Source organism: Delphinus delphis, chromosome 1 (assembly GCF_949987515.2).
Source record: "Delphinus delphis chromosome 1, mDelDel1.2, whole genome shotgun sequence".
In the NCBI taxonomy this organism is placed as follows: domain Eukaryota; kingdom Metazoa; phylum Chordata; class Mammalia; order Artiodactyla; family Delphinidae; genus Delphinus; species Delphinus delphis.
The window spans coordinates 179,245,107-179,272,758 of NC_082683.1; the positions used below are offsets into that span (position 1 = coordinate 179,245,107).

The 27,652-nt window shown below is 40.9% G+C and overlaps 1 protein-coding gene across 1 annotated transcript in view; it reads left to right on the plus strand.

Annotated features, from left to right (window-relative positions):
- Positions 1-27,652, plus strand: part of CRB1 (crumbs cell polarity complex component 1) — a 262,229-nt gene that overhangs the window by 207,841 nt on the left and 26,736 nt on the right. Inside the window, exons 7-12 of the mRNA XM_059998788.1 lie at positions 1,640-2,596; positions 7,814-8,361; positions 9,747-9,912; positions 15,637-16,543; positions 19,356-19,484; positions 22,931-23,057. Of these exons, the coding sequence (XP_059854771.1) occupies positions 1,640-2,596; positions 7,814-8,361; positions 9,747-9,912; positions 15,637-16,543; positions 19,356-19,484; positions 22,931-23,057 (2,834 nt within the window). The remainder of the gene's footprint in view (positions 1-1,639; positions 2,597-7,813; positions 8,362-9,746; positions 9,913-15,636; positions 16,544-19,355; positions 19,485-22,930; positions 23,058-27,652) is intronic.

Genomic DNA, 27,652 nt, shown 5'->3' on the forward strand with positions numbered 1-27,652 from the left:
CAGTATAAAAATTTTAATCACCTTACAAAGGTCATCATTAATCAATTCATACAAAAATTAATTACCTAGTGCCAAACGTGAGCCAGGCATCGTGCTGTGCTTTAGACATACGTTGGTAAATCAAACAGCTTCCCTTCCCTCGTGAAGAGCATGATCTAATGAGATTCCAGCCTAATATGCTGTCCAAGTCAATCTCTCATTATGTAAAGTTATGCAATTTGTGGGTCATTCCGTGTGCCCACACTTTCTAAATAGTCTCTCTCAATGATGACAGTGCTATTTGATTTTGTCATGCGAGGGTAATTTCTTTGGTTATTACTTTTTAATTACAGCCAACACTTACTGAGAAGTCACTTATATATCAAGCAATGTTATGAGCATCTTATGTGTCTTTACTCACTTAACCTTTAAAAAGCCCTGTGATACAGATACTATTTTTAACCCCATTTTATAGATCAGAAGACCTAGACACAAAAAATAAATGTAAGCTGCTCACTGCCTACCTGGGATTCAGATCCAACATTATCAATATAGGAGCCTTTGATTAAATTTAAGAAGCACACACTTAGGCGTGGAGTTAAATGGGAAAATAGGACAGACATGTTAGTAATAACAAAAAACAAGAATGCACTAAGTTATCAATTAAAAAACAGAAAGTGTCAGATTGGATTTTAAAAACCAGATTGTAGAAGTGCTTTGGAGTTTAGACGTCAATCTTTCTAAGCTGCAGTGTTGTCTGTGAAAGAGAGCTAAGTCTATCTGCCTTGAAAACCTCAGGAGATTGCTGTAAACACAAACACATAACGTGGATGATGGTGCTGTCGAAGCCACAGAGTCCTATACATGTGTCAGTTTTTGTTAACACTATTTGTTCATTTGAACTTCGTTAAGAAGCAATAGCCATCACTCTTAAAAAGTGTTATAGTTCTTTTTGTTACCTGGATTAAATGAATTCTAACAATTCTCTAATTAGATACCTTTTTTTGACTTAGAACCAGGAAAAAGAGTAAAAGAATGTAAAGAAACTAGAAATCGGAACTTGTTATTGGATAGATTTCATGGTTTATACTAGACTTGTGGAGAGGAGGTTATGGGACCTTCCATTCTCCTCAGAAGCCCTCCACAGAGAGAGTTGTCTGGACTGTCTGTGTGTCTAGGGATTACGGGGAGGTACAAAAAATGGAGAAGGCAGATCGCTGTTTCCAAGTAGAATAGAGTGAAATTAGCAGCCCAGGGCAAGATAAACAATATCTGGGAACTAAGTCCCCAAGTAAGTAATTTGTGTCTAGCATTGTTCCCAATAGCAATCTAACTCTCTCTCTTTTAAAAAAAATTTTTATGATATTCAGTGTCACATATATATCTGACAATGATAGTTTGAGTCAACCACTCTTTTTGGCAAATAACCTATTTCTAGAGGGAGAATTCAAGGTTCACCATGACTGCACTTCTGTGCACCATACGTGCAGAATGATGGAATTGGTATCAGCTCCTCAGTCTCTAGTCACATTTCGCTCTGTTACACTCCTACACCTGAGCTGGTTCTGCACCTCCAAAAGATTATACATGAAGATTATGTGAAAGTTCTATTTTTGATCTGAATATATGTAATTTCAATCTATTCTTTATCACTGAACAGGGGTCCACTGTGAAGAGGACGTCGATGAGTGCTCTTCAAGCCCTTGCCAAAACGGTGGTACCTGTGAGAACTTGCCTGGGACTTACACTTGCCGTTGCCCATTTGATAACCATTCTGGAGCATTTTACGGAGGAAGGAACTGTTCTGATTTGCTCCTCAGCTGTACTGATCACCCATGTCTAAATAATGGAACATGCGTCCCTCACCTCCGCAATGGCCAACATGGATTCGGCTGCCTGTGTCCCTCTGGCTATACTGGGTCACGGTGTGAAACGGTCACCACACTTTCTTTTGAGGGTGATGGCTTCCTGTGGGTCCCAAGTGGTTCAGTGACAGCCAAGGACTCCGGTTGTACAATAGCCCTCAGGTTTCAGACTGTCCAGCCAGTGGCACTTCTACTCTTCCGAGGTGACAGGGACGTGTTTGTGGTACTGGAGCTGCTCAGTGGCTACGTCCACTTATCAGTTCAAGTCAGGGATCAGCCAAAGGTGGTCCTGTTCATCTCCCACAGCACCAGCGATGGGGAGTGGCATGCGGTGGAGGTGACGTTTGCAGAGGCTGTGACCCTTGCCTTACTTGACGAGTCTTGCCTGGGAACATGCATCACGAGAGCTCCTTCTCCATTTGGAAGCGATGGGTCAACATGTGCTTTACAAAACTCCTTTTTGGGGGGTTTACCAGAGGGAACAGCCCACAGTGGTGTTGCTCTGCTTAACGTCTATAATAGACCATCCATACCTTCGCTTGTGGGCTGCCTCCAAGATGTTCAATTTGACTCGAATCCCATCACCCTGGAGAACATCTCGTCCGGCTGGTCATTAAATGTCAAGGCAGGCTGCACGAGAAAGGACTGGTGTGAGAGCCAACCCTGTCACAACAGAGGACGCTGCCTCAACTTGTGGCTTAGTTACCAGTGTGATTGCTACCGGCCCTACCGAGGCCGGAGCTGTCACAGAGGTGAGAGGGGCAGGGCGCCAGGAAGGCTGTGCCTCAGAGCAGAGCTGGGACAAAACAGCCAGGCCGTTCCTGCTGGTTATGAATCATCAGGAGCCCTCAGGACTCTGCGGCTGGCTGCCCACTGACAGGAAAAGGAAGAGGCTGATGATGTACCTTAATTAAATCTGAGTGGATTCATAGGACGCCAGGGTTTCACTCATGCAGAGAAGTGAAAACTAAGCCCATAGCTCCCATCCAAATGGGTTTACATCTTGGTGTTTACAAAATGCTATTACAATTTTACCATTTGTTGTGTATCAGAAATTTATTGCAAATCTTATTTGAAAGAGGAGTAATCTTTTTGGAAAAACAGGACCGTTAGACATGAAACTAGTCAATGCCGAATTCTAGAACAATGCTGCGTGCATAGTAGACTCTCAGTACGTAGTTACTTCCTTGCCCTCCTCTCTATGCAGTTCACACTAGCTCCAAAATCATGCTTAAGTTTAGCACGTTTACAAACCACCAATTTTATGCAAAGGTGTATTTTCCAGAGTTGCATTGGAGAAAACAGGTATTTTACCTATGTGTCCTAAGAAAAAAAAGAAAGAAAAAAGTTTAAAAAAAGTAACAACACTGAAACTTGGTAGATGCCGTAAACTAATTGATCTAATTTCTCTAGCAAATCAGTTTGAAATGCATTTCAAAATCCTTACTTCCGACATTGTTGCAAAGACTGCTGTTGATAGTGATCAATACATACCTGTTTCTTTTTATTATTCTCTTGCATTGCAAATGTTGGAAAGGTAATTGCAACAGACTGCTTTGAAGTGCAGCTGTAATTTACCCCAAGATTTGAGAGTAACGTGAAATAGGACAACATCTGGTAAATAGTCTTCTTTGCTTTATATGAAGTAAAATTGAAACCAGTCTTGGTCTATACCCTACTCCATGTATGAAGGGCTAAGAATTATTAGAAGCTATTCACGGGTCTCCCCTGACCACAATATTCATTACAAATCACGGACCTGCTTGACTATGAGGCCTGGCGTCTACTAGCTCTATGTAATATTTTAAAGGGAATGGCAAGTTGTTTTGTGATATTTTTAAAGGAGAAAAGGGGAGATTATGCTGAAGCAATGTTCACTTTTTGAAGAAAAATTTAATTGACCTAAGGCAATATTTTTACTACATATACAAAATAACAAACAGATGCTGACTCATTTTGACCAGCTTCCAAGTGCAGTGACCCATGAGGTTAATACTTGACTGTGGGGATGCTAACTGTCCTGGTAAATAGATTCAAGGGATGCCAATCCAGTGGGTTCTGGTTTTCTTTAATTTATTTTTTCCAACTTGGAAAATCACAGAGTCTTTAAGCCCAGTTCCTGAATTGGTTAGCTGTCCCCTCTCTTCCTCCAGTTTCCTTTTCGCCCGGCCGCCCCCCACCCCTCCACTATTTTGAAACTGTATAATCCTCATGAAAATGCTTAGCTTCAGAAGATATCTTTTTAGGGAGTAAGTTCTGTAAAATCGTCCCTTTCTGAAAATTCTTGGTATAATGTTAAGAAAAGTTATATTTCTCATATCACCTCTTAGTCATAAATTTAAAGTATTTTGTATTTGCTATCATCTTTGAGGAATATTTGCTGGGGAGTTTATTCCCATCACAAAAGATGCTTACAAGCTGTAAGGACAACCTGGAATCTTCCTGTCATTGTACATAGATGTTCAGGAGGAGATGGGCTAAAAAGTACAAGGCAAAAACTTCACCCAATTCATGATCCTGGCTCAGCGTTTCCCAAACATGGTACCCATTGCAAGGAACAAGCAGACTGGATGGAGGATTTGGCTGGCTGACGAAACATGACAGACAGACAGGCTTCCTATATTTTAAAGTTGATTTTTTAAAAATGATCCAAGTGTCTCAATAAGAAGAGTTCAGAAAAGAGTTTCTCAAAGCTTAGTTCCCAGAGCTGTCTGCAGGGTCGTCGCGGTGTATCTTATCGCCCTGGCTGTGTCCAGGAACGTGGAGCTTCCAGGATACTGTTCAGGATAAAGGTATCACCGACCTCGTCCCTTCTAGAGAATATTTGATTAAGAGAGGCAATTGACATATGTTTTATCTTCAGTCGTACATCTAAACTTTGACACTCTTATCTGCTTGGAATTAGAGTTTCTTAGATATAGAAGGAGCTTCACTCCATGACTGAATTTTTTACACTGTTGTGCACCCAAGTGTAGTGGCCCAAACCTCTGCTTACACACCTTCAGGAATGGGAAACTCACTCACACTCCATCTTCCCAGAAATCCCCTAGAAGTTGTCTTTTTTGTACTAAAATAATATATGATGACCTATAGCTTCCATTCATTGGCAGCATTGTAACTCTTGAAGCCAATGTCAACCTTACTTACATGTCTTCTTGAGAACACAAATATTTGAAGAAAAGTGTCTTGTACCATCCAAGCCATCACTCCTATCATGCTAAACACACCCAGTTTCTTCTAATGTTTTCCACCTGACATCGTTTTCAGACACTCCATCCGCTGCTTGCTTGCTCTGGAATAAATCTGCTTATCTGGCTCCTAGATGTGCCTGACAGTGCAGAGTGACACAGGACTGTAACCTTCTCATTCCAGAGAATGTTCTTCTATTCTGCAGCCTAATGTCCCATTGACCTTTGGGCAGCCACATTCTATGACTGGTTCACTTTGAGCTGTTCTCCCTCTTGGTGCCACAGATTTCTGCTTTTTCCACCCTAAACCAATGAAGGACACTTAGACCCAAGTGGCTTTTATTTATTCTAAATAAATTTCTTCTTGTTGTAGTCCATCAGTCCTTAAAACTTGGTTATTTCTTATCCCTATTTGTCGTCCCTCTTCATGACACATCAACAACACATATGAGAATCATTCTTTCCGTGTCCATAGACAAGTCATATATGGCGTCAGGTGTTTCTAAAATCATGTAGTAAATCATGTGCTCTGACTACTTGCTTGTGATTTCTGAAGAATAGGACTGCTGGAGAGTCAAGCTTCTGAGAAAAAGAAACAGCTCTGTGTTCTGTCTGTCTTTTCATCTGGATCCACAAAGTGATGCTGCAGGCGTCCCAGGATGACCAGCGGGGACCACCCCTGAGGCAGAGCAATTCTGTGCGTATTCCCAAACCTCGGGAACTTCAAGAGCCACATTTTCTTATTGAGCATTTTATCTGATATGAAAGTGCTGCCGTGCATTCAGAGATGTTAGCCTCTTCAAACGGATTGTTACATCTAACAATGCACTTTGAAAGCTACCTGTAGTTGCCTGGAGCAGGTGGTCTCCAAATGCAGATTCAAAATGTAACATTCCTGTCGAAAATCAAGGCAGAATTCTGAAAATGCAGACTTTTATGCAGAAGGTCTTCAAACACAGATGGTTACCTAAGCAAGCTTCACTATAATTCAGCTAAAATAAAATATGTCCCACCTTTGCTCAAACTTCAGTGGAACCATATGACAACATTTAAACATGCTGGAATGTGCTTTTTTTCTGGTTAGGATTGGGATGTGAAGACTTGAAGATAGCAATATGTTTAAGACAATGCTCTTGTCAAGTTCATCAGTGATTTCCAGATTGCAAGATTCAGTGGTCATTTTTCAGTCCTCATCTGCCTTGACCTCTCAGCAACAGTTACCACAGTTGAATACGCCCTCTTCCTGAAAACTCTTTCCTCACTAGGCTTATGGGGTGTCACTCTCCCTTCGTTCTCTTTCTGTCTTACTCTTTTATCATCTCCTTTACCTCCACATGTCTGATGCTTAAGGGTTCAGTTCTTGGACCTCTTCTTCTCTCTCTAGATTCACTCTCTTGGTGATCTCTTCCAATCTTAGGGCTTTAAATGCCACATTTACACTGACAAATCCAAAATTACTGTGACTAGCCTAGAATGTCTCCCCTGAACCTCTATATCTAACTGCTGACTAGAAATTTCCACCTGGATATCTAATAGGGCATCTCAAATTTAATATGGAATCTCATTTCTCCCCCAAATCTGTTCCTCCTGTTTTCTTCCCCATCTCTGCAAATGGAAACTCAATGCTTCTAGTTACTTGGACCAAAAGCCTTGGAGAGCAACTTGCCCCAGAAAATCCTGGTTTTGGTTCTGCCAAAACATTTCCAAAATCTGACCACTTCTCCCCATCTGCACCATGACCACTGATCCAAGCCACCATCATTTATCTCCTGAATTTCTGCAGTAATATCTCTACTTTCTTCGGGGTTCTGCTCAAATATTACCTTCTCAGAGAGTTCTTCCCTGATGACTCCATTTAAAATGACAGCTCCACTCCCTCCTGCAGGTCTTCCTAGTCCCTTTCTCTGCCTGAGTTTTTGTATATCAAAGAACCTATCGCCACCTGACATACTATATAACCTCCACCCAAATGGAATGTCAGCTTTAGGAGTACAAGAACTTGTGTTCCTACTATATCATCAATGATTTTGAAGGTCAACATTTATTTTTATACTTCTCAAAGAGTTTTCTTGTGGTGATGCACATCGATAGCATTGCCACGTCAATGCATTAGAAATCTCTCTGTCCACAGGAAATGTTGGGTGAGTTCAGAACTCAGCTTTGCCCTAGTACTTTGTGCCCCATGCCTCTCCTTCACCCACCCAGGACCAAAGAAGGAAGAGTCCTCCTCTTCCTTTGTTCAGCTGCCTTGCCTCTTAATATTATTAGGGGTATCTTCCCAAAAGAGGATTTGCAAATCTAATTCTTGGTTTCTGTCCTTTACAAGGAACAGTTAGGTTTGATGCCATTTGTTTGAGCATGGCCCCAAATAGCAGCGATGACGATTGCTCAGTCTGCTTACATGTGTTGCAGGAAGAGCTCGTGCTTCCCAAATTTCTCCAAATCAAGTTGGAGTGCAGTAGTATCTGATATTCCATGTTTAAGCCCCACCTTTTTAGGGCAGTGAGGAAGAGGTTCAAAAGTTTATCGGTGCAGAAATCTTCTCTTTCTCTTTGTGATCAGTGAACTTCAACTATAAACTATAAACCAAAATCTAGTTATTTTCAGAATAAAGTAAACTCAGAAGTTCAGAAAGTCAGGGATGACTTTTCAAATTGTCATTCTATTGAATAAGCCTGTCTTGAACTTTTAAAAATATGAATGTGCATATATGTATATATATATATGCATTACTTGTGTGTCTTCAGATGTTTCCTCTTTGTCTCTCCTCCTCTATTAAAGCGTATGTGGCAGGCAGATTTGGCCAAGATGACTCCACTGGATATGCGGCTTTCCATCTTGACAAGAGCTACGGAGAGGCCTTCACGCTCTCCATGTTTGTTCGAACACATCGTCCATCGGGCTTGCTCCTAGCTCTGGAAAATGGCACTTGCCAATACATCCGTGTTTGGCTAGAGCATGGCAGACTAGCAATGCTAACTCCAGGTTCTCCCAAATCATTAGTAAAATTTGTTCTCAGCGATGGAAATGTCCACTTGATATCTTTGAAAATCAAGCCAAATAGAATCGAACTGTATCAGTCGTCACAAAACCTAGGATTTATTTCTGCTCCTACGTGGAGACTCCAAAGAGGAGATGTCCTCTACATTGGTGGACTGCCTGACAGACAGGAGACTGAAGTTAATGGTGGATTCTTCAAAGGCTGTATTCAAGATATAAGGTTAAACAACGAAAATCTGGAATTCTTTCCAAATTCAACGAGCAACGCAGCCCAAGATGCAGTTCTTGTCAATGTGACCCAAGGCTGTCCCGGAGACAACCTGTGTGAGGTAGGATTATTCATACCAACTATGTCCATATTGTGTGCTAAAAGTTTCATTTTATTAAATAGATAATTTATTATAACTGTTCTTTGTATGTGAATATGGTGTTACTGACCCACTAGCTGTAGAATAATGCTTCATCCATACTTTCCCAGCAGGACTCGGGGATTTATGTTGAGCCATGAAAGTGTGGCCTTGATCTTATTGCCATTATGGTCCATTTAACCAACCAAAATAACTACGTCTTCTACAACCAAATGACTTAAGAATAATTGTATTTTAATTCCCAAATTCTTAATGGCATCCCAGAGGTTTAACTGAATTAATTCATTTTGAAGATACCATTAACTTTATCTTAAATGCCCACCTACCATTGTTTTGAACATCTACTAAGTCAATAAGGAAAAAAAATCTGAGAGGTAACTTCCTTCTGGGAGTTGGATTTGAAATTTTCTGTAATATAATTACTCAGAGCCCATGCTTTACTTTGTATATTTTGTATGCTCTTCTGAAAGCTACTTCAATACGTGAATTTGTCAGCTCTTCATGAGCTTTCAGAGGAAAAGAAGGAAAGGCATTTTATCTGTTGAACATTTATTGAGCTCCAACTATTGCCATGTACTGGGCTTGCTTCTAAATACACAAAAATGAATCATTGTAGCATTACTATAGGGGCACCTCCAATGTGCCAGGTGCGATTTTCCATGGATCAATCCATTTCATTCTGTGGAAGGACTACCGTGCAAAGCAGGCATTTTTATTCTCTCCATTGATGTTATTTACAGAAAAGGAAATTGACATTTAACAAGGTTGGGTCACTAGCCTAGATCACATGTTAACACTGGAATGGGCATAAATAAAGACGGAGCTCTCAGAAATTCCTTTATCAATACTTCTGTTTTGAACACTTTGTGAGAAACCTTGTGAGAACTCAAATTATGATACGCTTCTGATTCAGAGGCAGAGCTGGAGGGGAGATGGTGTCACTCCTCTGGGGACCCAAGTACCAACTTCCCTGTTTGACTGTTGATAGAATCTTGGACAACGAAAGGGACCTCGGTTTCCTCACCAGTAAAAACAGGGGGAAAAGTCTCTAACTCAAACTATCATTAGTGACAGTGAAAGTGCCTGGTAATTTATAAATTACAGAGAATATAATTACACCTTTGAAAATCCTCCTTGTGCTACAGGAGATCAGTATTGTATATTTTTCTTTATTTCCCTTTTCCTCTCTCTCGATGGTAGCAGTAAGTTTTATTCTATTTATCAGCCAATGGATATAAAAAGTTCGAAATGTAAATATGTAGGAAATTAGCATTCACAGATTAACAGGGTCTTTTCCATATTTAGTTGCCGGCGCTTCTAATGCCTTTGACTTATTGTCTGCTCAGCCCAACCCCTGTCACAACGGAGGCATCTGCTACTCCCTGTGGGACGACTTCTCCTGCTCCTGCCCTGCGAACACAGCCGGGAAAGCTTGCCAGGAGGTTCGCTGGTGTGAACTCAGTCCGTGCCCTCCCCGGGCCCAATGCCAGGGGCTGCCTCGAGGATTTGAATGTAAGTGCACTTCAAACTTATCACCATCCAGTTCAGCTGGGCATTTCAGTTGTTCCATGAGTCAACCCAGAAAAAGAATACAGACAACTCCAGCTCAGCAGAGAAATGTGTAGCTGCTTCTCCCTGCGCGAGTAGTGGTATAACAAACCTAATGGGAGTGTAATAAGCCAGAGTAGCCTCGTCCTGCCCCTGGGTTTCTGAGTGGGAAACGGCGGTCATAGCAGCACCAAGCCTAGATCCTTGATCATTTAAGACTAATTTCTAGAGAAAGAATTAACCGGGTGATGTTTGGCTTTTCTTTTCTTGTTACTGGCAATACAGAGTGAAAGTGCCAGTGTGAGCACATTGTCATTGGTTAACTATGAGGCTTCTGGCAATTCATACGTCTCCGTAATCTAAAGCTTCCTCTGTAAGAAAAGGATAAAACGTCTACTTGATAAGTAGGTAACTATGGGTGTGTGTGTGATGATTATATGACCTCGTGTGTAGAGAGCCAAGCGCAGTAGGCACTCGATTGGTGTTGGCCATGAGTATTTCCCTCAATCTGAATGGTTTTCCTGCCCAAATTCAGTACTACTGAACACAATTTCCCAAATGTTAGCAATTTGAATACTATCTTTACAATTTTGACAGGTCTACGTGGTAGCCACACTATTATTTATAGTATGTCTTTTCTTCTAGTTCAAATAATGCACAGTTCAGCCTATAGCCAACCGTCTATGTTCGCACTCAATTCTAATCTCTTCCCCTTGTTCAAAGATTTTGCTTCTGAAATTTTTCTCTCACCCGTCAGCATCATCAGTTTTCCCCTCAGTATATAAACATACTGTCAAATTTACTCATTACAAACTATTTCCCTTGATATCCCTCCCATCCCCACCAGCTACCATCCCATGTTCCTGCTTCCTTTCTTAGTGGGAGAAACCCTCTAAGAGTTGTCCTCAATGTGCATCCGATGTCTTTCTGTCCAGTGTTCTTTCACCCCGGCAGTTAGCTCCCATGCACCATCACCATCTCTACCCTGAACTCTCTCAGCCCAGAGCTTCACAAGGGCCTCATCCCTCCATTCCCTTTTCTACCCAAGTGCCCTCTTCCCTGGCTTTACTTTTCTTCATGGCTCTAATCATCCTTGGATGTTTTGTTACACAGGTATTTGTTCACTTGTTCATCATCTTTTCCTTGATGGAATATAAGTTTCAAAAGGGAAGGAGATTTTCTGTCTGGTTTCCCACGTTACTCTTAGCACTTAGAATAGTGCCAAACATGTAGGAGGTTGTCAGTAAATATTGGTTAAATAAATATATATTTTTCTTCAATTTAGCTCAGTATTTTCACTTAACTGCTCTAGACTTAAATTACATTATCTGCATACAATTAAAAAAATACATAAAATACCTTGGAAAACACTGCACTAAAATAATGGTCTGGAGCTAGGCGTTGACTGACCTGAGGCCCAAATCAACAACCAAGCCCCAAAGTGACTGAGAATGAGAATACAGTTACTTTTATGTTTCTGTATTTTAAAATCATATATCAAAATGGTATGTGAAATGTATTGCACAGTGTATATACTTGGGGGGCAGTTTCTAAAAGAATACACATACTCTTATGTTTCATATTTAAGAAATAATATGCTACACACATGAATAAAGCTTGATGAATTTGCGTAAAGAATGAGATCAGGCCTCTAATATGACACAGAACTTTAATGGCACCTTTTCCATTTTTCTGCCCTCTGAATTGCTTGTTTAAAATAGTTTACTACTTATTAATTTTACTGTTAATCTTTGGACAGAAATACTAAAGTTCTCAGTCCCAGTTATATTCTACAATGGGGTTTAAATCATTTTGAAAATTTTCACGGGGAAAAAAAGAATAGGGTTTCTAAAAACAGTGGTGGTCCAAGAAGCATACCCTGGGTGCGTATTGCCCTCCGTCTCCACATAAAGGATTTGGATGCCCCACGTCAGAAAGGCGTGAATGATCTTCACTGCTACTGCATGGCCACTACAGAAAGTGGAAAAATCTTGCCTCGACCTTTCAAAAAGTCTCAGTAACATTTTTTTAATTATGACTTATCTTAAGGGAGAAAATGTAAATTAGTAGGAGGGGTGAAATTTTCCTAACCGGTAGGTATAAACCCTAGCGTTCACTTTTGCTATTTTGTATAATTTTCATTTGATGTGACCTCATGACACTATTGTATTTATTTCTAGGGAGATGTGTTGGGAAGATAGTTCTGCTAGAATAACATACTCTTGAGAGTATAGCTCGTGCATTACCCCGAGTTTGCCCTTAGTACTTAATCATTTCTATCTCTGTATCCTATCCGAAAACAGACAATTAAAAACTACAACCCACCTTAGACACAGGTGTGTTTATTATGATAAAGTTCCCTGAAGAAAAGGCAAAGTATAAGTGTTAACGTGCACTGCGGTTTTTACTCAGATCACAAGAAGTGATTTCCATGTGCTCAGTCGGTCAATGAAACTAGTTTATACAGCATGACAGACAGTATTCTTCCTTCAGGAGTTGGAGGGCTAATGAGATTTGTCATGTTAACATTTATTCAGAAACATGTAATGAGACACTTCTTGCTCTTTTCCTGCCTAATCCCAACCCCAAATTTGCTGGGAAAGAACACCACAGTCAAAAGCAATAAAATCAAGTGAAATGTTAATCCAGTCAAATGATACACTTGAATGATACCCTTGAGTTTACTCCTGCTGTGGTTTCTAATCATTATCTCACTTTTCAGAATTAAGGATTGAGTTATTTTTATAGATTATTCATTTAGTAATATTTACTGAGCACCTGTTTTCTGCCAGGCAATGTTCCCTGCATCGGGTTTAGTGAGAACCTAGACAGAGAAGTTCCGTGATCTCGTAAAAGCTCATGTTCTAGTGAGGAGAGACAGACAAGGAACAAGTAGGAAAGTTAACAGTATAATTTCAAATAGCTACAAGATGCTATGAAGAAAATAAAGCTGAGTAATTAAAAGGAGAGTGGGTTGCGGGGGGCAGGGAAACATTTTCACTTGGATAGCTGGGGAAAGCATCTCGGAGGAGGTGACATCTGAGCGCATATTTTGTTGAGAAAGAGTCCGGTATGGGAAGATCGGGGGCCAATATCGTGTCTAAGTAACCGCAAATGTAAAAGGCCTGGTTTGGGAACAAGCTTGGCGTCTTCAAAAAATAGCAAGAAGTTTTTGTGGCTGTAGTACGTGCATGAGGAAGGGTGGCAGGAAATGGGATTGGAGAGTTAGGGGTCGGGTCACATAAACTCTGTCCGCCATGTTTAGGATTTAGGAATCCTTTCTAGATGTGATGGTAACCGTGGAGGTGTTGAGCTAAGGCATGGTTGGTACATTGCTCTGCAGCGCAATAGAAGCCAGGACACTGAGAAGTGGTTGGAATAGGCTGTATAATAAAGTGTTCGAGGTTGGGTGTGGTGACCCACACATGAGGTAAAGACAGTGTCTTAAGGTCAATTTCTACTGAAAGCCGGAAGATAATGAGAATAGAGAATTGACTGCTGGATCAGTAACACAGAGGTCACCATGACCTTGACAAGAGCGGTTTCAGTGATGTGATGGGGAACAAGGCTGAAGGTATTAAAAAGAAAATGGGGGATGAGAAAGTTGAGACAAGGTGAATCTAAAACTATGTGGAGAAGTTTTGCTGGAAAGGGAACTAGAGAAATAAGAAAGCAGCAGGGTAGAGGGAGGTCAGGGTAGTGCTCTTGGGTCTTGCCTGTGTTTTTATTTTTTAAGATTGGAGCAATTACAGCATATTCTTATGCTGATGGGAAGCAACAGAAAGGGAGGGAAAATGATGATGCAGAACAGAAAGAGATTACGTCTAGAAGTAATATCTAAAAAAGGTGAGAATGAAAGGGACCCAAGACGTGACTGGGAGAGTTGCCCTTGGATGTGTGCTGGAGCACCTACAGTTTCCCACCTGAGTAGGGAAAACCCACAGTAGGAATACACGCACAGCACTGCTGACACCTGATATGCGGGGGTCCCCCCACCAAGCAATTCTGCTGCAGTAGCTGGGTGTCCTACGGGTCATCTCAATTTAATTCAACTCTGACACTATCCGCCCAGACATAGTGTCAGATCTCACAGGCTAAGGGCTCAGTCCCACTAGAAGACCCCCCACTGCACTTCAGATGCCAATCGCAAGCCCAGGTTGTCACCTGTGCTCCTGACCGATCAGCTATAAATCTGAGGCTCCCACGACCCCCGCCTCGGTTCAATGAATTTGCTAGAGCAGCTCACAGAACTCGGGGAAACCCTTAATTGTTTACCATTTTATTAAAGGATATGATAAAGGTCCCAGATGAACAGCCAGATGAAGAGATACATAGGGCGAGGTCTGGGAGGGTCCCCAGTGTAGGAGATTATTTCCCGAGGAGTTGGGGTGCATGACCGTTCCAGTGTGGGTATGTTTAACAAGTTGGAAGCTCTCTGAACCCCATGCTTTTGGGATTTTATGGAGGCTTCCTTATGTAAGCATGACCAATTATTAACTCCATTTTCTGCACTCTTCCTTCTCTAGAGGATGGGCTGGGGCTGACAATTTCAAGCTTCTAATCATGACTTAGTCTTCCTGATGACCAGCCTGCATCCAGGCTCCACCTAGGAGCCCACCCAGAGTCGCTGTCTCATTAGAACAAAGATGCTCCCAGTGCAGTGCTCTTATCACTTAGGAATTTACCAGGGTTTTAGAAGCCCTGTGTCAGGAACCAGGGGCAGAGAACAGGAGATCTTTTTTCTATTATTGTACAGATAAGAATAAGGACAATGCATCCATTATAACAAATGGAAAGCAGAGTGGATCCAGATTTGTTAGGTTTACAGGTTCGGTGGGAAACTGAAGCAGTTCTTCTTTCTCCTGTTTTCTCAGGAACGTAACAAAGGAGATCATAAACAGAAAGGGTTCGATATTTTAAGAGATAAAGCAAGCTGTGAACGAGTGATCTTGTGGAATTGGAAAAACAGTCTAATAGAAAAATGCAATAAGATTGCCCAAAAGTGCTGTGGTCCCATGTGGTCACATGTATGCGGGCGTATATTAGAGCAGAGGGTACGGTTGTATAATTTTGCCCAACCACAGGATGCTACTTGGAGTTAGGCACAGATTGGTGACTCAGCACATGACTGGAGTTTGCCAGGTAGTAAATCAGTCATTTAGAAGGCTACTTTTAAGTGCCTCCCGGTCAGCTTACTCAGAAGCCAGACTCCACTGTTAATTAACTGTGTCACTTGAGGCCCAGCTTATAGCTAGACTTGTGAGTTCTTTGTGCTCGATTTCTTTATGTGCAAAACGGGTAACCAATGCTTTATTTGTGGGAGCAGCTGTAAAATAACATTAGAAGGTACTGCATTTCAGTGGAAAAGAAATAAATGATTTGGGTTTTGGCATCTGACCACCCAAGTTTGACATTCTGGCTTAATTATCTATTAGCCACTTGACCGTGAGAAAATTACTTAACCTCTGTGAGTCTCACTTTCTTCTTCTGTAAAATAGAGATGATAATAACAATGAACCTACATTCGAGAACTTCATATTAAAAATAATATAAAAGCGACTAACAGAGTGCCTAGCCTGTATCATACAATCCATACATGACGGTAGTAACGTGATGATCATTAAAGGTACTTAGGCAAACATTACAGATTTAGTAAAGTTGCTGATTGGCGTTGCCTTCTCTCTTTAGGTATCGCAAATGCTGTTTTTAATGGACAAAGCAGTGAGATATTATTCAGGAGCAATGGGAATATTACCAGAGAACTCACCAATATCACATTTGGTTTCAGAACAAGGGACGCAAATGCGATCATATTGCACGCAGAGAAGGAGCCTGAATTCCTTAATATTAGCATTCGGGATTCCCAGTTATTATTTCAGCTGCAAAGTGGCAACAGTTTTTACATGCTGAGTCTGACAAGTCTGCAGTCAGTGAATGATGGCGCGTGGCACCAAGTGACTCTCTCCATGACAGACCCACGGGCCCAGGCTTCCAGGTGGCAAATGGAAGTGGACCAGCAAACACCTCTTGTGACCAGCGCAGTGGCTACTGGGAGTCTCAGCTTCCTGAAGGATGATATAAACATTTATGTGGGTGAGCGAGCTAGTGACAACACGCAGGGCCTGCGAGGGTGTCTAAGTACAATAGAAATCAGTGGCATTTATCTCTCTTACTTTGAAAATGTTCATGGTTTCATTAATAAACCTCAGGAGGAGCAGTTTCTCAAAATCTCTATACATCCAGTGGTTACTGGCTGTTTGCAGTTAAACGCCTGCAATTCCAACCCCTGCTTGCATGGAGGACATTGTGAAGACACGTACAGTTCTCATCACTGCACCTGTCCCGTGGGATGGTCAGGGGCACACTGTGAACTCGACATTGATGAATGCCTTTCAAACCCCTGTATCCATGGCAACTGCTCCGACAGGGTTGCAGGCTATCGCTGCAGGTGTGAGCCTGGCTACACCGGTGTGAACTGTGAATCAGATGTAGACAATTGCCAGAGTCACCTGTGTGCAAACGGGGCCACCTGCGTCAGTGACACCAGTGGCTATTCTTGCCGCTGTCCTGGAAATTTCACAGGAAAATTCTGCAGGTGAGCATAATACCCACATAAAGTGTGTTTCGAGCTGTGTTCTACATCTTCAAACTGGAAGCTCTCCACCCAGGTATGAACATACAGGCTGTGCTGAGCAGGGGGTGACAGTCAACGGCCATCACAGTTTGGTCTTGCGAAGACAGGATCTCACCTGCTGGCATGTTCTACAAAGAGGAAGGGCAGGGTTTGGACCAGACTTTGAGCAAAATGTTTTCTCAGTCATCTCTGTTAGAATGTCTCAGGAACTACAGCCCCAGAGTCTGACAGCTTTAAGGCCTCAGGAAACAAATACATTTACAACAAATGCAAGAGCTCAATTTTAGTATTGTTGGAGGAAGCATGACTCCTACCCCTAAGAGAATACTCTGGGGTATTTCAGGCAGGTAAACTCATATAATTCTGAAAAGACTATGTTAAAGTATAATTTCAAAAGGGTGAAATCATGACTCTCAGAATGAATGTTTTGATGACTTTGTCATTAATTAATGAGGGAACCAGTAAGACAAAAATCAAAATGTCAAAGGATAATCTAATCATATACATAAATATGTCCATATAATATATATACACACTTGTAAATAGGGATGAGGAAATGAATTTACCAATAAATGCAAAGTTTTTTAATAGCCTATAGGGCAACAAAATTAGTACTTGAACCACACTATTTCTACAGTGTGACAATGGACTGTATCGCTTCAAATTCATTTGCACTTCAATGAACAAGATCCATTAGTATTACTATAATTTTCTACAACTTACAGAGTTGTGAACTAGCTTGGTAAAGAAAACCTGAGTCATACACATTAGAAAAATCAGATAATCTTAGAGGGTCTTTTATATAACACCCAGCATTCCACTGAAAGAATACCCAGTGATCTCTTTTGCCCATTTCAAAGCATTTCACAGTTTTTTCTAAAACTATAAAGCTTAGTTCTGGCAGTCACATCCGTTTCATGTAATATAAATAGAAACAGGAATGAATATTTTCCTGCCAAGTCACACTGCTTTAGTATTTCTATGTAAGTAGAATTCATTATTGTTTTTATAACTTATACTTGTTTTGAATTCACTAAACAATTGAGTTGTTATAGGCACGTGAGACGGTTATTTCTAGCAAGCAGTAGATTCCAGAATGTGGACAGGAAGGCCTGGAGTTGGCTGGCAGCCTGCAGACATTACACTAATTCAGAAGTGGCACCTTAACTGGATGAATCTCCTAGTAGACAGAATAGGTAGCCACACCTGTAAGAAGATGTATTTGTCTCCATAACATTTATTGCTGTTCAGAGTCTGTGAAGGCATGACACAGGGTTAGGTGCTGAGTGTTGACATTCCAATAAAATGTCACTTCTCATGAGTTAACCAACTCATTGGCCAACAGGTAATCTGAATGCTTAAAAGCAAAAGACATTCAGGATCAAAATTAATAGTACTGCCATGGTGACTTTGGATAAGTAAAATAAACAAATATGCCCCAGTAACCAGTGCTCCAGTATCTTTTCTGCCTAATTCATCAAAGTCACGTTTTCAAAGATTAAAGTTTTGATTCAAAAGTACTTTGTAATGAGGTTCAAAATTGTTTATTAACATATGATGTATACAAAGCTTCATATTTGCATTGCTAATTGACCTCTTTCAACGCTGGTTGACGCTTTTGGCTCCTTTGAAAAGTCCTTAGGGTATTTTCTTTTTTTTTTTTTTTTTACATCTTTATTGGAGTATAATTGCTTTACAATGGTGTGTTAGTTTCTGCTTTATAACAGAGTGAATCAGTTATACATATACATATGTTCCCATATCTCTTCCCTCTTGCATCTCCCTCCCTCCCCCACTCCCTATCCCACCCCTCCAGGCGGTCACAAAGCACTGAGCTGATTTCCCTGTGCTATGTGGCTGCTTCCCACTAGCTATCTACCTTACGTTTGGTTTAAAGTCGAATTGATTAGCTCTTGTGGGAAGAGACACATATAGACCGGTTTCTCCATATAGACACATATAGACCGGTTTCTCCATATTAGCTGCAGCACGCACAGCAGGACAAATTAAATTCATCTGATATTTCCTGAATATTAACTATGTATCCAGTTCCATGCATAACATGCACAGTGGGTCGAAGGACCTGAACACCATAAAATCTTTTTAACCAGTCCCTTCACACCACTGGATTTTATCACACAGTAAAGTTCTGCTTAGCTTCTAACAATTTGTTCTGCCCCTTATAAGGATTCCTTAATATATACAGCTCTGTTGATAAACGAAAGAGCCAAGCTCAGAATTCACACGTGGTCACCACTGAGTTCCGTGTACAAACCTCCTGGACAGCACATGGCTTGCATTCTGCTGAGCTGTGAGTTATTAGATGGGGGCAGCAAGTGTTGGCAGGGCAACTGGAGTTCAGCTGTGAAAGGCAATGGAGAAATCACATGAGGGCTTGGGTACCAGAGTCCTGTCCTTTCTTTCCTGGCCTTTATAGAGATGCAATTTTCCTCTGGCCCTAGCTATAGCAAGTTTCTTTCCAGCGCTAAATTTATTGCCACCCCCCACCCCCCAGCATAGATCTTATCTCACGAATGAACACTGGGTAGCAGTGGAAGATGGATAGCCATGCTCCGAAACAGCGCAGCCCTCCAGCAGGAGCTGTGGACTGAGAAGGTGATTCTGGAACAAAACAGCACAGTTAAGCATTCGTGGCTCAGCCAGACTGAGTACCTAGTTAGTTTGGCATTGACTATATACATGAACTTTTCTAAAACGTTTTCATAAATGAAATGAGCAAGGTGAACAGTGTGGCTGTTACTTTTCTCTCTAGATACACCAGATTACCCTCAGCGGTCTGTGGGAATGAGAAGACCAACCTCACGTGCTATAACGGCGGCAACTGCACAGAGTTCCAGGGTGAAGTAAAGTGTGTGTGCTGGCCAGGTTTCACTGGGGAATGGTGAGTCGCAGCAGAGCTTTATAGGAGAAAAGCCTGGGCTGAACAACAGCGAGATTATGCAAAGTTTATTTCTCCTCTAAATTTTCATCTCAGTTCCCATAGGAAAATCTGTGCTGAAATATAGGTCCGGACAGAGACAAATAATAAAAAAGAAGAAAAATTACAGTTTAGGTCAAAGTCAAGAACACTTTTTTAGCCGAGACTTAACTAAGGAAATATGTCTTCGAAAACAGTAAAATGTGATATTGTTTTTTTAGAGGTACTTCTGGATGCGTGTTTCTGTCCCACTAACTCTAGTACGTGATGTAGACACGGTTGTTGGTGAAGGTAGAATGTAATAAACCTTAAAGATTGCCCCTAGAATTACCTTCAACCCTAAAAGTATACACACTTTATCCAGATGAATCTACCTTTCCCAGAGAAACCCTTCAGCTCTGCTGTACCCAATGGTATGGGGTTGATCGCTGGCTGGTTTCGGTCTGTGACTTGCTGAACATGCAGGCAAATTTGCATATGCATTTGACTGGCCGAGGTGAGGGCAAGTGCAAGAAGGTGCGTATTCCGTAGCTTTTATCGGATTCCCAAGGGGATCAATGTTCCCAGAATGGTAACAAACTGGGGCTCTACGAGGTAGAGATACTATAACAGCAGGTAACAGATACGTAGCCATTTTTTTCTAGTGCTATGCCAGGCACTGGACAAATTGTTATTATTGTTAGTGTTATTATTGTCTCTAATTGTTATTATTTCCATTTTGCATTTGTGTAAATGGAAGCCAAGAGGTTAAGTGACAGGTCAGGTGCCAATCCAGACACGAGCTGCTGCAAGGTCGCACTGCCTTCAAAGCCTCTGCTCACCTGTAGATGTGCTAGCATAAATGTATGACTAAATCTTTACTTGCAACACTTAAAAGAAAAGGGAAAGAGTTCTCCTCCATCTCATATATCATGCAGGGTAAGATAATACTGATCTCTGATCAAACTCCCTCCGAACAAATTAGATCAATTCAAGTCCAACACATTGGACAAAGAGATCTTGACTGAATTAATTTTCCCCAAAAGAGTAGTTAATAAAACAATGGGTATATTTTTGCTCCACAACAATTAGAGTTTGGATTAATTTGAATTTTCTTTTTTTCAACCAGTTCTTTGGGCACCACAGAGATACAGCTCTTTTGTCACGTTTACAAAACAGCAGGCAATCTTGGCCACACCTGCATTTTTCCCTTCCGACATTCAATGATAAGGCTAGCTAGCTCTTGCCTTCACGGCTTGCTTTCAGTGGCTGGCTCTAAGCGGCACAGGCAGTCCGAGTATCCATGTGCACACGGAGTTGTAGCCTAGAGTCATGTTCCACTTTTCATTGCACCATATTATTAACCCAGAGACCATTCGGTTGGCCTCCAATCCCACATATATCAAAAACACTGCAAAGATTTTCTTATCCTAAAGTTTGAACAACACTTCAACTATATATTTAAGTGCTGGTTACTTCCAGCCTTCAATGTCACCATTTAATGCTTAATGGCACATTAATGTTTAATGGCCAATGCACAGAACTCATTCAAAGCCTTGGCTTATTTTTCTCCACTACTCACACCTTATTCCTATTTACAACAAACATTTCCCTTTCCTCCAACGTTTATTTGTTTTTTAAAAAAAGAAAGGTATCTGGCATTTAAATTCAAATTGTTGACTTGAAATGTGGTAAGAAAAGGAAGCTCAGCATTTCTGTTCCTCTCCCAGGAGTCTTTTCATCCGGATAAACTTCTCTACTGAAAATGGATTTCTAAAATAGTGAACACATGTTCCATAGATTCTGTGCTTTCACAGTCCTTCTCCATCATTAGTTAATTCACTGGATGCCAATGGATTTATTTGTTTTGATTTTCTACCTATTAATAACCGCTAATGAAAGCTCCAATAATGTTTATAATGATTGTGTGTGTATTGTGCACTGTTCAGCTCAAAAGAGAAGTAGATAAGAAACAGAGAAAGAATAGCTGGAGGAAAGCTAGAAAATACTGGGCAGTCTCCCAAGGCCTGGGGGGATGTGACTTCCATAAAGTCCAAAGATATTGAAAAGCTGTCCTCTAACAAATTGCCTTCTCTTCTGTCGGGTTAGACCTCCAGCTCTGTGCTGTCACCCTGGCAGGTTGTACATGATGGATGCTGTGAACACTCTGGCCCACCCAGGGCAGGGAGTACTTGGCAGGCTCCCTCGAGCTGCCGAGTTATGCTCCGGTCTAATCAGAGGAGTCTCCTTCCAGCCCAGAAGCCTAAGCCAAAAAAGGAAAACAAAATGTCTCAGCTATGCTTGGTATCTAAGGGGATAAGGAGCTGTTTTTCTGGGAAGAAATCTTTTTCCCTTTATGCCTTGGGTTGACCCTGCCCAACCTACCACCTCATCCCTTCAGTTTGAGCCTAGGGATTAGTGGATGACCCAGGCACGCACGCTTACCTCTTAGGAGGTGGGGAATGAAAAATTGTTTACAGTGGACTTCAACCTTGTGAGCTGCTCTATAGAGATTCCCAAAGCTGAGGTTTTGTATGAATTTCCCAAAGTAAGAAAGACGCCTCAGTTACCCGTCTATCCCAAGGCCTAGCAGGGGGTTTGGCACATGGTTAAGTGCTAAATAAATATCTACTCAATGAGTGATTGGGGAGTGATTGAATAAAACACGTAGTAGTTCATGGAAAATTAGGGGGGAAATGACAGTGTCCCGGGGAAGAGGAAAGTTTCTGTTTACCTTAGAATTGATATCACTTGTTTTTGGAAAATTTGGCTTTTGAAAATCATTCTCCCTGAGCATGCACATATTACACTTAGCTATGAAACTGATTTATTAGCAAGTGCAAGCTTCTATTATCTATTTTGGCTTTTTGTTAAAAATGGGTTTCCCAAGGATAATAATCCCAAATCTCTCAGAATAAACCAAATACATTTTTCTGTTTCTGAGGGGCTTTACCCCTTCGCCTGGAGGCACTGATGCATCAGAACCCTCACAGCTGCAGTGGAGGTCTGCTCTGTAGATGCTAGGTCGAAAAACTACAGCTCACTCTCCTGGTCCTCGTGTACCCCAATAAACTGAACTTTTATAAGGTGGCAACAACACTAACACTCTTGAGGGAGAAGTTGACTTATGCATGGCCCCATTTTGTCTTGGTTTCTAGATATTTGCACCTGTTTTCTCTTTCTAATTAACTGTGTATGCGTCTGTGTGTGTGTGTGTGTGTGTACAAATTATTTTCATTAAAAGAAAAATTTGTGAAAGGAATTTTGAAGATTATCTCCCACATTATCGAGCATATACAACAAAGGGCATGGGGATTGGTCAATTACACCGCGCTGGTCTAGGTGAATCAGGCCAGAGTTCTCCCTCCCCATTCATTTCACAGCCAATTTATTGAACTGGGGCCCGGGTTTCTGCTGTTTCCGTTTTCAAGGTGTGAAAAGGACATTGATGAGTGTGCCTCCGATCCCTGCCTCAATGGAGGCCAATGCCACGACTTGCTGAACAAGTTCCAGTGCGTCTGTGATTTGGCCTTCGCCGGCGCGCGCTGTGAGCTGGACGTAAGCGGCCTCTCCTTCTATGTCTCCCTCCTGCTCTGGCAGAACCTCTTTCAGCTTCTTTCTTACCTCATTCTGCGCATGAATGATGAGCCCGTGGTCGAGTGGGGTGAACAGGATGATTATTGACGTACCTGTGAACATTCCCAAACTTTAAAGCCATGAATTTCAAGAGATGCCTTGAAATAAAAACCATCTTGAAAATCAAAATAAATTCAAGGACTATTTTAAGCATATTGCAAGCACTTTATGAGTATGTCAAATATTTACTATTCCGGCTCTAAATGCAAAAAAGAATTGTTGTTCTTAATATGAGCAGAAACATCTCACTGTTGCGAGTATTTAGTACAAATGTGCCATCATTCTTAGCGCTTCTGTATTTGAATGACCACTGCAGTAAGAAACAACTTTCTCCCACACCCCATTCTTGTGTGTGCTTTTACAATATAAGTTGCCCTCATTCGCCCTCATCCTCAGTCATTTATGTTCTTTCATTCCTATCTATTATTCATGACATGACAATTTGAAAATTACTGATTAAACTTTTTGTATCCATCTATGCTCTTATACAAGCTGTTCAGATGAAGTGTTGCCAGTTCTCTGGTAAGTTAAAAATATATATAAAGAGAAAGTGGGAAATTCCATGAAATCCCTCAAAATCTAGAAAGAAAATTTTCTAATACAATTGGTATCAATTCTCAAGTTATATACCTCACCAGTATAATTTACAATTCCATAAAAACCTTCCTTCCTCAGAAAAAATGACAGATAAAACCTTTCTCCATTTCTTTTTCCTGCAATATTTTCTATACAAGTAATAACTTTTTGTTAATTGCTTACAGATTTATGAGCTTATCGACATTTCTATCAAATGGACTAATCTCAATTGCTTTTCAATGCATATTCAATAAAGAAATAAGCATTATTGTATATGCATACACTAAAAATGTAAATTATAAAGCTTGAATTTCTTGGAGGCATATTTTTCTAAAATTTGCAAGTAAATTTATCCTCTTCAACTATCTGAGAAAAAAAGCATAGTACCTATTATAATCAAAGTATATTTGGCATTATGACTTTTTTAAGAAATAAATACCTGAAATGACAGATCTACAAAGTAGATTAATAAGGTATGCAAAGATTAATATATTCTTGCTTAGAGTATATAAAATAGTAATTAGAAAATAACTTTATTTGCTAATATTTTTATTGCTTCCACACTGCATGTTATCATTTATGCTAAATATCTTTGTGTGGATATACCTTCCAAAGGAGCCATTATTTGTGTTCATTTAAAGGGAAACTAATTTGATCCTATGAATTAATTTAGAAAGCAACTATAATAACAATGGCCCACCAAATATCATTTTGTAAATGTGTTTGTGTCTTTAGGAGCTGCCCTGGTTTGAAAATATGAGGGTAATTTATCCATTGGGTGATACCCAATACTCACTTAGTCCCAATTGTTTTAAGAAACTTGCTTTTCTTTGGAAATAACCAAGGTAAACTTAACTATACCATGAAATCAAAATTACAAAGTAGTATACTATAAAAGAAAAGGAAATATCTTCAGTTTTATTTTTCAACAATAATAGAAGATTTTATGCAGCAAATTTATCCTGTGGAGTGCTAGCAGGCACTTAACTGGGAGAGACTCATGATGAAGTCTTTCCTTTCTACTCCCTGCTCCCCTCGCCTCCACACAGTATGTGCCAACCTGCCATCTCAGCTGATCTGTTCCAAAGCTAGATTTCATGGCAAGAGATGTGGGGAAAACCCTCCCATCAATATTTGCATTCCCATATTATCTGAAGTAAGCATAAAATTGATACAGCCAAAGACCACATGTACAGTTTTCACATTTGCTCCCATTGGGCATATCCATAATTATATACTTACAGGTCATTCCAAGTGTAACATGTTTCCTTCCAAATATATTTAAGAATCACTCACCATCTCTTTCTCTGTACAATTCTGATGGCTCTGTTGTCACTGTAATTGTCAGTAGTTGCTTTTCTGTTTTCCGATGTCTTGTCATAGCTGACTTAAAAACACTCCCTTTTCTCTGTCTTCTTATTTTCAATTGCATTGTGTGTGACTATGGCTTTTGCACATTTGCACAGAAAAATAAAACCATTGTTTCTGTATCTCTACTCCTCATCCTCTGATAACTGTCTTCATTTGGCTTGACTGTGTCTTGCACGCTAAGATGTCCACAAGCCAGGCGCGCGCACACACACACACCCACACACACCCCCCCCCACATAATGAACACAGAAGTACCTGTGCTGATCACCCTGAATTGTGGTCTCTTTCCCCAGATGTGTTACTGCAGGTAAACACCTGCGGCAGTCAAGGTCAAAGTTCCGTGTATTCATACTTTCCCTCTGTGGCAGGTATTCCTCTAGTTGTAATTCTAGTATTGATGACATCCTCAATTATTCTTACTATTGTTTGCATCGTCCCTACCAGAGCTAGCCATAGTTAACTTGGCTCTGAGGAGGGGCCATCTCACCTGAGTGACAGAAATTCACACAAACTCCTCTGGACCCCATTTCTGAAGCATAACCTATAGTAGGTGAATTTAAAATTTTTTTATTTTGTTCTTTTTTAAGGTTCAACATTTGAACTAAACAAGGCTATATCTCTGTCTTTGGCCATGCCTCTTCCTTCTGTGTGTGTGTACATGAGGAGTGGTTTTTATCACCCTCCTTTTTGGAGAACAGGGAAGCTGAGAAAACAGGGAGGTTGGGAGAAATTAGTGTTTTGACAGCACAGAAAGACAAATTCACTTAACACTCTCAAGAACCTTCTCTGTGCCAGGGACTGTGATAAACCTTTTATAAATACATATTTTTTTCAATATAAGGGCAACCAATATCTCTCACCTTCCAAATTCTTCACTAAATTGTATTTAAAGATCCTTTTGCCACGTCTGAGTTTTAAAACAGAAGTTATTCAGCTTTAATTTTGCAAAATTTAAATGGAGCCTCTTCTAGAAATGGTTATACATAAAATTTGAGTTTAGTGATTTAGGAAGAAAACCAGTGAAAGAAATAGGAAAATTATTCTCAACTACCAAAATTATTACTGATGTGGACTAATTTCATTTCTCTACTTTACTCTTTTGATTTATTCAAAAATATCTGATGAATACCTACTATGTGCTGTGCCCTGGACTAGGTACTGAGAATACAAGTGTAGATTAGACACAGCACTTGCCCGCAAGTTGAGGGTCTTGTAGAGCAGGGGTCCCCAACCCTGGTACCAGTCCACAGCCCGTTTGGAAGCCGGCTGCCCAGCAGGAGGTGAGCGGTGGACAGGTGAGCTGAAGCTTCACCTGCCGCTCCGCATCGCTCACATTACTGCCTGAGCCATCCCCCCGTCGCTGGCATTACTGCCTGAGCCATCCCCCTGCATGCCCCCACCTCCGGGGTCTGTGGAAAAATTGTCTTCCACAAAATGGGTCCCTGGTGCCAGAAAGGTTGGGGACCGCTGTTATAGAGGATGTAGGTCAACAGAGGAGGAGAGTTCCTGGGTCCGTGTTAGGATGGAACTTAGTGCCAGCTCTAGAGGAGCACAGAGGAGGGGCATTTTTGCCCAGTCTTAAAGGCAGAAGGTCAAAGAAAGTCCCAAAGCCTAAGGGGAGATTCAAAGGCGAACAGACATGAGGTTGTGTCAGGAGGGCTGGAATAGCAGGGGGCATGTCAGCAGAAGGGGCTGCAGAGGTGTGCAGTGTGGCCATGTGAAGTTGGCGAGGGTGGGGGCTGGGGAGGGCGGAGTAAGCCTGAGGCTGCAGAGTCAGCGGAAGTGAGTCCTTGGAAGCCGTGTCAGGGACCTAGGCTTTTCTTCCTAAGAGCAATGGAGAGTCTTTGATAGGGTTCAAACAGAGAGGTGACATGATTACGCTTGCACTTTAGAAGATTACTTGGGCTTCTAAGGAGAAAATGGATTCAAAGCAGGGCAAGACTGGACCCATAAAGACACATTTAGGAGGCTGTTGCAGCGATACAGACAAAAGGGCAGGGCACTTTGAGCTACCTTCTATAGTGAAACGGGATGTAGAGAAAGGGCTTCATTTAACAAAGTTTCAAGCAGTAAGATCTTATGATTGTTTGGGAGAAGCTGTAGAGCTAAGTACGTGAAAAGTTAAATTTGGTGAATCTTATTTTTTAAATTTTTGTTAGTTGAATAAATGAATACATGTAAGTTCAATGGATTATCCAAGTACAATTATTAGTTAGTGTGAATATTCCAGTCTGAAGTTCAAGAAACATGGCAAGCTGGGAGTATACATTTCGGAGCCTTATTATAGATCTATTGAACTTTTGTATTTTATTCTCCATATCTGTATTATTTTTTGTATTTTTGAATTTTGTTCACTTGTATTTTTTTAGTATTTTTCCAGCTTTGTTGAGATATAATTAACATATAACATCCTGTGAGTTTAGGGTGTCCAGTGTGTTGGTTTGAAACACTTGTGTTTTGCAAAATAATGACCACCTTAGCATTAGCTAACACCTCCATCACATCACATGATTACTATTTCTTTTTTGTGGTGAGAACATTTAAGATCCTTTCTCTTAGCAACTTTCAAG